This window comes from Macaca thibetana, chromosome X, assembly GCF_024542745.1.
Source record: "Macaca thibetana thibetana isolate TM-01 chromosome X, ASM2454274v1, whole genome shotgun sequence".
Classification (NCBI taxonomy): Eukaryota; Metazoa; Chordata; class Mammalia; order Primates; family Cercopithecidae; genus Macaca; species Macaca thibetana.
In genome coordinates this window covers 145,494,953-145,507,896 of record NC_065598.1, presented here as the reverse complement: position 1 = coordinate 145,507,896, position 12,944 = coordinate 145,494,953, and the positions used below count along the sequence as shown (strand labels likewise).

Genomic DNA, 12,944 nt, shown 5'->3' with positions numbered 1-12,944 from the left:
GTTGTCAGGTAGTGCCTAAAGTGAGTTTAGTAAGCCAACAGATTCATGATCTGGAAGAGTAAAGTGTTCTTTGGGAAAAAAAAAAATGGTTTTGAGCGCAGTCTAGGACCAACCAGAGGGAGCTATCCTCAGAGACTTGAATCAAAACAAATCGATTGTAAGGAATCCTAACCCAAAATTTGGAAGGGGCCCTGACGATCCTGCAGGCAGGATCTCTTCCCTGGTACTTCAGGTAGGGTTTTTGGTAAACCACATTATCAAAGTAAAGTCACTGGGAATAAAATACATCAGTTAAGAGTGGGTCCTACATGACTTCATGATTAAAGTTATCACACACATTTCTACTTATTAGAAGGGTACAAAATAAACAAACAAGCCCAGCTCAACATAAAAATTCCAGCATAGCCAAGAAACTTAATCTCATTTTTAATCACAAAATTTATGGACCACTGCTGTCCCTTTAGGAAGTCTCTGACCATCCACACTGTTCTGAATGTGTCTTAAAACAACAAACTGGGAAAATGTATTGATCTCTGCTTTTCACTTGATGTCTCTGAGATGTGACAAATAATCACTTAGGTTACAGGTCCACATTAATTAGAAATACAGTCGGCCCTTACTATCCATGGGTTCCACATTTGAGGATTCGAACAACTGCAGATAGAAAATATTTTTTAAGCCGGGCGCGGTGGCTCACGCCTGTAATCCCAGCACTTTGGGAGGCCGAGGCTGGCGGATCACAAGGTCAGGAGATCGAGACCACGGTGAAACCCCGTCTCTACTAAAAATACAAAAAATTAGCCGGGCGCCGTTGTGGGCGCCTGTAGTCCCAGCTACTCGGGAGGCTGAGGCAGGAGAATGGCGTGAACCCGGGAGGCGGAGCTTGCAGTGAGCCGAGATCGCGCCACTGCACTCCAGCCTGGGCGACAGAGCGAGACTCCGTCTCAAAAAAAAAAAAAAGAAAAAAAAAAAAAAGAAAATATTTTTTAAAAGGATGGTTGCGTTTGTGCTGAACATGCCGAGACATTTTTTCTTGTCACTATTCCCTAAACAATACAGTATAACAACTATTTACATAGTGTTTACACTGTATTAGTTATTATAAGCAATATAGAGATGATTTATAGTATACGGGAGAATGTTCTTAGGTTATATGCAAATACTACATCATTTTATATAAAGGACTTGGACATCCATGGATTTTAGTATCTGAGGCGGAGGTCCTGGAATCAATCGCCCACTGATACCAAGGAACAACTGTACTTCAATAGAAAAGGTTTATTTCAAAGGGCTACATAATAGTTTAAATTCGATATGAGATTTGAAGAGGTTGCTATCCCGAAAACATTTGAGTTACTAGCAGTACAATTATTCTACTGTCCAAAGACCATGAAGAGACTGAGGGAGAAAAAGTTCAGATCTTTAGTTTTCGCTTGTGTTTCTATTATACCTTGCACACTATCTCTATACCACAGGAATTGTCTCCGTGGCTCTGTGCTCCAATCTTCTCAACTCTGCTGATCACTCCAAGGGGAACATCAAGGATAAAATGTGGGTCCTAGGTTTAAAAATTAAGATCAATGTCTATTAGTGTCAGTCAACAGTTTTCATATTTTAAGTCTTCGCTGGGTTACAAAATATGTTTGTTTACTTCGCATTTCCTCTTTGTCCCAGCTAAACTGAAGTCTGATTGATAGCATTCCTTATGAAATATGTATTGAGACAACAATGGAATTTCCCCCCCAGGTTTAAGCAGTACTTTAACAGCCTTTGTTTTCAAGATACAAACATCTGTTTGCAAAGATGTACATCTCAAAACTCAACCTGTGGTTATCTCAGGGTAATGGGATTTCAGGGGTCTTTTTACATTCTTCTTTTAGTGCTCCAAAGTGTTTCTTTTAAAATAAAACACACTTTAAAAAACTCACCCTCTCGACATTTTTGAAGTACAGCTTAAAGTCCGTCACTGTCAGGGTTCCACTCACTGCTCCCATAACTGGACAGATATACATGACATCTTTCACTGAAAGAAAAGGGCCAAAGTAGCAACTACTGCCATAGACAAAACCTAGAACCACATCAATGAAGTGGGAAAAAAACTTGTTTCAAATTCCTTGTCGGCTTCCTTATCAGTTTTAACTTTTTGTTAATATCTATTAAGTGCATGACATATTTAATCCCTATTAGTGTTAAGAAGCTAACATCTATCACAAAGACACCACATCTTCATGTTTTCCCAAAGTGCCATTCTACTGGAATGACAAGAATATACATAGCTATATATGAGTCCAAGTGAGACAACAAAAGGCTTTAATGTCACTGAACCAAATTCTCAAACTACTTCCATTTAACTTTTCTGTAACTCCTTATGTACTGAGAGCCTTCTATTGCTGGGATTCTGGGTATAATTGGAAACAGTTCCTGTCCATGAGCAGCCCATGACCTGTGAGAGATACCACACAGAAAAATCGCCATTATACTAGAGCAGAGGTCCCCAACCTTTTCGGCAGCAGGGACCGGTTCATGGAAAACAATTGTTCCATGGACCAGGGCGGAGGTAGGGGGATGGTTTCAGGATGAAACTGGTTCACCTCAGATTATCAGGCATTAGACCCTCATAAGGAGCATACAACCTAGATTCCTCACATGCGCAATTCACAATAGGGTTCGTGTTCCTATGAGAATCTAACCACTGATCTGACAGGAGATGGAGTTCTGGCGGTAATGCTCAATAGCCCGCTGCTCACCTCCTGCTGTGCAGCCCTGTTCCTAACAGGCCGTGGACTAGTGCTGATCCACAGCCCATGGGTTGGGGATCCCTGTACCAGAGGCTGACAAAAGCTAAAATAAAAATGTGGACATAAAGTACTACAATGAAAGTTCAGAAAAGGATCAATTTAACTCAGTAGGAAAGTGGGTAGGGGGAGTAAGAGAAGGAAAGGAGGAAGGGCACAGTGATAAGTTGTTAGAGGTTAGTATGCCTGGATCAATGGGTGCAGTGAGGACAGTGGAACACGACGCCAGAGAAGTTGGCAGGGAGCGGACTGGCAAGTGCTTCTGTAGGATACTGAGGCATTATTATCATTATCCTTAAAAGATAACTGACTGTTTAAACAAAAACAAAAACTATATATTGTGGGGTTTATAACATATGTAAAAGTAAAACAGATGACAACAACAGCACAAAGGGTGGGAGGGGACAAATGGAAGTATACTACTGTAAGGTTCTTATCCTGTACATGAAGCAGCATACAATCATTTGAAGGTAGACATAAAGATGTAAAATAACTAGTTACATAACAAAACAAACAATTATAGCTAATATGCAAGCATAAGACATAAAATAGAATTCTAAAAAGTAAAAACCCCATAGTCTCAACCCAAAAGCTCCTTCAGCTGATAAACAACTTTGATAAAGTTTCAGGATACAAAATCAGCATACAAAAATCACTAGCTTTCCTATACACCAACAGCCAGGCCAAGAGCCAAATCAGGAATGCAACCCCATTCACAATAGCCACAAAAATAATAAAATACCTAGGAATATGGCTACCCAGGGAAGTGAAAGATCTGTACAATGAGAATTACAAAATACTGCTTGAAGAAATTAGAGATGACATAAACAAATGGAAACACATTCCATGCTCCTGGATAGGAACAATCAATATCGTGAAAATGGCCATACTGCCCAAAGCAATTTATAGATTCAATGCTATTCCTATCAAACTACCAATGACATTCTTCTCAGAACTAGAAAAAACTATTTAAAAATTCATATAGAACCAAGAAGAATAGCCAAGGCAATCCTAAGCAAAAAGAACAAAGCTGGAGGCATCATGTTACCAGACTTCAAACTATACTACAGGCCTACGGTAACCAAAACAGCATGGTACTGGTACAAAAACAGACACACATAAACAAGTGGAACAGAATAGAGAGCCCAGAAATAAGGGTGCATACCTACAACCCTCTGATCTTCAACAAAAGCAAGCAATAGGGAAAGAATTCCTTTTTCAACAAATGGTGCTGGGATAATTAGCTAGCTATATGCAGGTAACTGAAACTGGATCCCTTCCTTACACCATATACAAAAATCAATTCAAGATGGATTAGAGACTTAAATGTAAAACCCAAATCTATAAAAACCCTGGAAGACAACCTAGGCAGTACCATTCTGGACACAGGAACTGGCAAAGATTTAATGACAAAGATGCCAAAAGCAATCACAATAAAAGCAAAAATTGACAAATGGAATCTAATGAAACTAAAGAGCTTTTGCACAGCAAAAGAAACTATCAACAAAGTAAACAGACAGCCTACAGAACAGAAAATATTTGCAAACTATGCATCTGACAAAGGTCTAATATCCAGCATCTACAAGGAATTTAACAAATTTACAAGAAAAAAAAACAAACAACCCCATTAAAAAGTGGGCAAAGCGGCCGGGCGAGGTGGCTCACGCCTGTAATCCAGCACTTTGGGAGGCCGAGGCGGGCGGATCACGAGGTCAGGAGATCAAGACCATCCTGGCTAACACGGTGAAACCCCGTCTCTATAAAAATACAAAAAATTAGCTGGGTGTGGTGGTGGGCGCCTATAGTCCCAGCTACTCAGGAGGCTGAGGCAGGAGAATGGCGTGAACCCGGGAGGCGGAGCTTGCAGTGAGCCGAGATCACTCCACTGCACTCCAGCCTGGGTGACGAGCGAGACTCCGTCTCAAAAAAAAAAAAAAAGTGGGCAAAGGACAAGAATAGATATTTTTCAAAAGAAGACATACATGCAGCCAATAAGCATATGAAAAAAAGCTCAGTATCACTGAACATTAGAGAAATGAAAATCAAAACCACAGTGAGATACCATCTCACACCAGTCAGAATGGCTATTATTATATTAAAAAGTTATAAAAAACAGATGATAAGGTTGCAGAGAAAAGGGAATGCTTATACACTGTTGGTAGGAGTGTAAATTAGTTCAACCGTTGTGGAAAGCAGTGTGGCGATTCCTCAAGGAGCTAAAAATAGAACTACCATTTGACCCAGCAATCCCATTACTAGGTATATGCCCAAAGGAATATAAATTCTTCTGCCATAAAGACACACTCACATGTATGTCTGCTGCAACACTATTCACAATAGCAAAGTCATGGAATCAACCTAAATGTCCATCAATGCCAGATTGGATAAATAAAATGTGGTACATATACACTACGGAATACTTGCAGCCATAAAAAAGAATGAGATCATATATCCTTTGCAGGAACATGGATGGAGCTGGAGGCCATCATCCTTGGGGATGGGGGAGAAGGCAGAGGAAGTAGGGATTATAAAGGGGCATAAGGAAACGAAAACTTCTGGGAGGTGATGGATATGTTTGTTACCTTGACTGTGATGATGGTTTTTCAGGTGTACACTGTGTCAAAACTCTTCACATTCTGACAATGACAAACTGAAATAATACTCTAGATGGAGTACTTTACTTCACAATGACCTATTTTAATACTTTGCCTCCAGGAATATATTTTATTAAAAAGTAGAGGGTCAATTTACTTACCCTTTGCAAGCCACTGGAGGAGCATGAAGCATACTCACATCACTTAAGGATGTCTTAAGATCTAACTCTAAGATATTTCCAATAATTTGTACTGGAGTGGGGCCAGGCAGGAGTTTCTCTCTCTGAGCTCTGCTTCCAGAGTGAAAGGAAAAGAAAACGGGAGAGAAAGAGCAACAGGACCGCAGCTAAATCCACTGAAGCCTTCTCTTCTTACTACAACAACTGTGAGCTTGCAATCCAAGCTTTTATAACGTTCCCTGCTCATTCAGAATATGTATCTGATGTGCAAAGTTGTCAATCACCTACATGAGCTCTAATCTTTTCTGAGCTGACTTTGATTCACTGACAAATTATAAAACTAAAGTGAAAAACAACCTCTTCACATTTTACATTTTAAATCTGTGTTGTTTACTGTCTGAAGAAGAAGCAGGGGCATGACATAATTACCTCTGCATTTTAAACAGATCATTAAGAAAGCAGTATGAGGGCAGAGCTAGAAGAACGCCCAGAGAAGGAACAAAGAGGTAGGAGGACTGCCAGGATAGAATGAAGTCCTAGAACTCAAGGAAATAAAGAATTTCAAAACCAAGGAGAAGATAAGCATGGTCCACAGACACGGACTAGGATATACAGCAGCAGTAATTGATTGGAGGATCTGGTGGGAGAGCCCCGCTACTCAAATATTCTTGGCACAAGATGACTATACTCTGAGACTGAGTGTGCCTCTTTGGGAGAAAGCCATGATGGAAGAAGGAAACAGTCTAGAAAACCAGACTGTCCAACCCAACCAAGTGATGAGATGAATGGGTCGCATCCAGCTTCCCCTCCCATCCACCCGTGGCACAATCAACTACTCCCTGAAAGGCCTGGCAATACACCATGGAGGGATATGGAAGCCCTCATGCCATCACCTTTAAAAGCCAGGATGGCAATACAAGCCCTTGCCATGCACCAAAATTGTACTTTTTGGGATCTGATAAACCACTAAAATTTCTTTGCTAAGTTCTCAAAACTGTTATTAAAACATGATATAGATCTCCTATTGATAAATTTTCCTTATACTGAAGGATTCCAACAAAGCAGTGAACTGACGTTACATTGAGTGTCTAATCAGCTTTCAGTTCACCAGGAAAAGTCAGGCTCCTCTTCTGCTGGGAACGCCATCAAATACTCCATTGGAACTTAACGGGATCCTCTACAGTCTTCTATCTCTTAGGTCATGATGACACTAATGAGGATGAATAGATCTAGTCCATTTGTCCCCTAATTAAGTTGGTCTGGCTGATCTCCAGCACACACATCACCTCCACTCGAAAATTAAGTGCCATTTCATTTTATGGCTCTCAACAAGCAAAGTGTACACACAAAACTTACCAATGGCTTTAATTGATTCTCCTGGAAAAAGTGGAGCCTCTTCCATCTGTGCCAGCTTATTTCCATCCCTTAGAGCCTGGCAAAAACAAACAAAAAACAAAACAAACAAACAAAAAAACACCAAACAGGAGTAAATCTCACTTTCTGTATACTTGTGAAAAATTTTGATGTTCTGTGATGTCACTATAAGGCTACAGAAGCGTGCAAAATAAGCACCCAACCCCTCAAAAGACAATTTCAAAGCTCAGCATCACAAGACATCATGCTGCATATTCTAGCAAATTGTTACAACATATTTAAATTTCACAGTTAGGAAGCATTAATACAGAAATGGCTTGACATGACAGAAAGATACTGTAATCACTACACAGATAACTATTAAAAGGTGTCTCTAGAATTTGCAAATAAGGTCAGAAAAAGGTTACCTTTTGAGCATGAAACTAATACAAATAAAACCAACATGAGATATAGGTGCTTAGCTAACTGTAGAAATAACCCAGCCTATAAGACAGTTTGGGAAGGCCAGAAGTCTAATTAAAATAACCAGAGAATAGTCTCAGTACAGTACACAACTAAGGAAAGGCCTAGGCTTTGGTACTGCAGCCCAGCTGTGTGTGTGTGTGTGTGTGTGTGTGTGTGTGTGTGCGTGCTCGTGCACATGGACATGTATGCACAAAGTGTATGACCAGGGACATGAAGAGTGAAGTTCAGTGTTCACCCAATCCAGGCCATGAGAGAGTGTGCTCTCATCTGGCAGGCAGGCAACAGGATTCAATCCCTACTGCGGAGCAGGGTGTTTTCATCAGGCACGTCCCAAGACAATTCACTTTGCAGTAATTTCACACTCACCAAGAAAATTGCTAATGATTTACTAGGTTTCCTGGCTACAATGATGCTAGGAAAAGGATACCTTAGATGGCCAGAAGAATACATGCCCACATTTTAAAATTAGCAGATTGGCACTGCAGCCCAGTAGCCAGTCCCTTGTGAGCTTGGTTGGACAGTGCCAGATAATTGAGAGGAGGTGAGAAAATGGTGTTCTTGAACTACAAAGTTAGGGACCAAAGCCTGAACTCGGGGCCTACTCCGAGGTACCGCCACCCTGTGAAATGCTGCCAAGGAAACCAGTCACTTTCTCCTCGGCATCTCTGACATCATGTGTCATGAATAAGAATAAGGTGATCAAAACCCCCAGCAATTCCAAAGCTGTATTTCACAGAGCATTACTTTCCCAAGAGATGTGAATAGTCTTAAAAAAAAATAAATAAATAAATAAAAGTTTGGGAAATGCTGGGTTAAGCAAAACAAGTTCAGCTGGTGTTTTTTTTTTTTTTTTGAGATGGAGTCTCGCTCTGTCACCAGGCTAGAGTGCAGTGGCACAATCTCGGTTCACTGCAACCTCTGCCTCCTGGGTTCAAGCAATTCTCCTGCCTCAGCCTTCCGAGTAGCTGGGACTACAGGCGCACGCCACCAGGCCCGGCTAATTTTTGTATTTTTAGTAGAGACGGGGTTTCACCATGTTGGCCAGGATGGTCTCGATCTCTTGACCTCGTGATCCACCCGCCTCAGCCTCCCAAAATGCTGGGATTACAGGCGTGAGCCACCGCGCCCGGCCTCAGCTGCTTTTTTTAGTGAGACATCTTTAGTGTGTTAATGCACACCAAATCAGCAAGAGGGCGCTAGAGTATAATGCATTTCTCATACCTATTTGATCGGGACTGCTTTTTCCACCTGTTAACATCGGAGGCCACTAGTGTTCAGTGGAAAACAGGTCAAATAATACTAAGTTTTCAGCATAATTTTGTAAAGCAAAATATTTTTAAATGGATGTCTTTTATAATTCTAAATTATTGAAAATTCAAAATAGTAATTATTTTCATAGTTGCAAGAATATTTCACTATGTTTTATTAAAGGACTTAAAGTTCAATTTAGAAATACTACACATAGCAGTTTCATCAAATTTTATAAAAGGAAGAAAGCCAAACTATAAATAGCAAATTCAATGTTAAATGTTGGTCAGGGGTATGTTAATTCTACTGGGAGAGCACAAAATGACATGGTCCATCCTCCTCCTTATTGAAAGGTGCATGGTTAAAATAATATAGATTAGGAATCATCATTACCTCCAAACAGTTAATTCAATTCAAATGTTTAGTCCAGACTGGTTTTTAAAGACATTTTCAGCCAAAAGTTTTTGGAAGTTAACACATTAAGGGTGGGTGTGGAGAATGATTAATGGATTCATTTTAATACTCACATCTGTTTTGGAAATATATTTTATGCAATAAAGCATAAACTAACATGTATACTTATAAATGTCTGGTTTTAGAAACACTAAAAGATCTCCAATCTTAGAAGCCTTAATTTGAAAGTCTGCTTTATTGCCTGAACTAGTGACTAATTGTATAGCATCTCACGAAGTGAGAAAGCTACTTTAATCAATATCAGAGTTTTAAATTACTTCAAATGTTATATTGTTAAAGCGAAATATTTTAATGGCTAAATATTATCATGTATTATACAGACTTAAGTTTCTTATATGTTAAAATTAAATGGAAGTAGATTATTTTGAAATATAATTACTAAAGCAAGCTGCTTTAATCAACTGAATCTAGAGGAGCTTAGGAAAGGTATGACTCTCTCTAGAGCAAGCCACATCAAACATTTTAAAGTCCTCAATCCAGGACTAATAAAATGTTGCATATAGGAGACAGAGGTGATTAGGACCATTTTAAGAATACACAATGCTCTCAAGATAGAAGTTGAAAATCAAGCATTTCTCTTCTCTTCCCATAGTCATGTCAAGTTTGGCTTGAAACTTCTGTGTATTTATATGTCAGTGAGACATAGTAAGGCAAATCTCTCACTAATGATAAATCTGGGACATGCTTTTTAAATGGCAAAAAAGAACAACTATTGGAATAAAACAAAGATGTGACCCAGTTGCTTCAGATTTCCCCATAGGAGATTCCTTTTGTAAAAGAAACACATTTAGCTTTAGCATAGAAACTCAAGAGGAGAAGAGTTTTAAAAGCTTGGAGGTTTTTTGTTTGCTTTGGTGAGTATAGTAGATTCCCTTTATGAAGCTGCTGTTAGGAGAAGGGACTCACACTTATGCTACGTTAAGCTTTTACTGCAACTACGAGGTTGCACAGGACATGATTTGACCCTTGATTTATCCAACCCATGTTCAGCACAATCAAAGGATGGAATATTCTTATGAACTAAATTTGATTTCATAAACACACCCATTCCTCTTGGTGCCGTGGCTCAAAGTGCTGCCCAACTGGGGAACTCCCTCTGATGACCTCATCCCAACTTTGTTCCAGTGACCCTGAAGGTCTAGCTGAAGTCTGCCAGCTCCCTGAATTTGTTCCTGAGGGCTCCAGCCCACCCAACAACCCTGGCCTCTTTGCTACTTTTCTCCTTAGCCTGAATCCAAGCCACCAGGTGAATCGTTTATATAATGGTTGCATGCCAAAAGCAGTGGCTTTCAAACTGGGCTCTTCAAGTTGCTTCTGGGGTCACCAAAGGAGGGTGGGGCTGGATGATGGTGGACAATGGTGTAGCTGAGCACCTGGGGCATGCCACACATCCCTGGAGCTGCTCTTCTCTTGGTTTCACATAAGCATTGGGGAAAGTACTGCAGCATTAAAAGACTCCAGAGAGGGTCTAGAGGTACTGAGCAGAGTAAGCACTCAAGAATACTCTATGAATAATTTTGTATTCTGATTAATATATGTACCAATTCCACAACTATCTACATGGTACCAGGTACTGTGTTGGGCACAGATCATGCATATTTGAAGAAAGCAAAGTGTGCACCCTCAAGGAGCACCCTTAGCATATGTATCTGTCCCCTCTATGTCTATGTAAAGGCACTGCAGAATCCAACCGTGATGGAGGGTCATTAACCCCATCAATAACCCTATATGGGCAAACCGAGAAACACAGACAAACAAATTTCTAGTTGACAAAATGTTGGATAAACCAATTTTTGCAAATAATGTCATATGGAATCTAGCAAATTTGGACAGGAGGGCACTACTATTGTGGTAAAAGCATCTGGAAAGCTTTGATTATCTAGAAGTCTAGAATGAAATGGCTTCTAAATACATGATCTGTAGCTACAAACAGATGAACATGTAGAACTTGCCACCTGATCAGCTTCAGCTTCAGAAGGGTAGCCATTGTGTTCTTCCTGAATCTCCTGCACAGCACCAGGTGCATGGACAAGAAAAAGCAAAGAGGAGAAAGAGAAACACGTGCAAACAGACAGGTGAAAGGACAGAATTTCTTTTTTAAGGAGACAGTAAGCATGTAAAAGTCGACACACCTTTCATGACTTTGCAAATCACAACATTTTCCCCCTTGGAGTTAAGGAAATAACGTGTAGGCCATCTATAGCATCCTCAGCCTAAAATGGAGTATCTACTCTGTGTTTGTGTTGGGGTAGAAAAATGAAAAGCAAACAAACATCACGAATTTCAAAGAATGTACTGTCTTTTCAAAACCAAGCAATACACAGCATATAGCAAAGAAACAAAATAACAGGCACATAACGTGCTCACAGAAAATAAAGCATACCACAGAAACCTGGCAAAGGGCAAAGTCAAGCCAAAATACAAAGGCAGTTTATAGACATGTATTTTAAACACAGTAAGTATTCATATTACATTGCTCAGGGATCAATTCCACTGCACACATGCATATATCACATGCTGGAGATTATATATATGTGTGTGTGTGTGTGTGTGTGTGTGTGTGTGTGTGTGTGTGTATACACATATATACACGTCTGTTTCTTATTGCTTATTGCTAATTAAATTCTGTGATTTATAAATCAATATCATATTAAATATTTCTAATTACAGTATCAACACACTTCCAAGAAACAACGAAAAGGCCACACATCTTTATTTAATTTTTTCCAATCCCTTTAAAGGTATACTGTTCTTAATTTCTTTATAGAATCTATTATTTTTTGAAACTTTAAAAATTGGGCTTTTTATTCAGCAGGTGGTAAAAAGAATATGAATACTGAAGATCACAAGATTGTAATCTCTTTTTAAAGTTCTATCAAGTCTCTGAGGCTAAAAATATTCAAATTAGCCTATATATATTTTTGCTTCATGAAACTTTGGTTGCAATGACTATCGTTTTTACAAAGGCAACCAGTGAAGAAATAGTAAAACTTTAAAAGAATTTACTATTTCCCACCTTCCATTTTTGTCAATCAAGTCCAAAAACTCCTTAATGTACTTTTATACTCTATCATCAGATTGAATTCAGTGCAGTTGGTATAGTTTAGCACACTTCAAGGCAGTGTAATTTTTCAGTGCAGCCAGTTTTTTGAAATTTCCATTTTTTAAATACAAAGAAAATTGAATCATTAAGTTTTTAGAAACAGAAAGCTCAATGAACAAAAAATACAACATTTCAAAGTTCATGCAAGTGTAAAGCCAAGCACTAATATTTAACAATGTGAATCAATGAAAGAAAATGATTCTCATAAGCAAAAGAAAACATGGTGAAAACAAGACTAAAGAAAGGAAAACCAACTAGAATAACAAGACTTAACTTGCTTATTTTTGTACTACTTCGTTGGCTTCAATAAGATTAAAACTTTAAAACTGAAGTTATTATACTATCAAAATCCACATTGTTTTCCTTGAATAGAAATAGGTTAATTTTCTGTCTGTTAAATGCATGCACATTACCAATCTTTGTCTTGCTTTATGAATATTCTGAAATAAAGGGAAGGAAAATCATGAGGAAAATATAAGCTGTAACCCACTATATCTGTATTTGAAAAAATAGTAACTGGGATTGATTTTGCTAGATTTAACTTCAAGATTAGCACTTCTGCTTTTTGGATTCAACATGCAAACACAAACATGACTTGAAATCTTACTTAGATAGGACTGCCAACTAACCATTTTTTTTTAGTTGCTAAATTCTGTAGCATGAATTACACAATAAACAAGATTAAAAGAGACCTCAGTAGCCCTAGCCTTAT

At 38.9% G+C, this 12,944-nt stretch overlaps 1 protein-coding gene across 5 annotated transcripts in view; it reads right to left on the bottom strand.

The window, feature by feature from the left end:
* MTMR1 (myotubularin related protein 1) overlaps positions 1-12,944 on the bottom strand; it is a 77,918-nt gene that overhangs the window by 43,520 nt on the left and 21,454 nt on the right. For 2 of the 5 annotated variants that reach the window (XR_007722433.1, XM_050775320.1), the window contains exons 3-6: positions 11,085-11,135; positions 6,925-7,000; positions 1,929-2,023; positions 1,451-1,558 (exon numbers count right to left, since the gene is read on the bottom strand). Coding sequence is in view for 4 of the 5 variants with exons in the window: in XM_050775320.1 (XP_050631277.1) it covers positions 1,451-1,558; positions 1,929-2,023; positions 6,925-7,000; positions 11,085-11,135 (330 nt within the window). In the remaining variant the exon portion in view is untranslated. Of the gene's footprint in view, positions 1-1,450; positions 1,559-1,928; positions 2,024-6,924; positions 7,001-11,084; positions 11,136-12,645; positions 12,673-12,944 lie in introns of all 5 variants that reach the window. The other 3 variants (XM_050775321.1, XM_050775322.1, XM_050775323.1) reach the window with 2 other exon arrangements.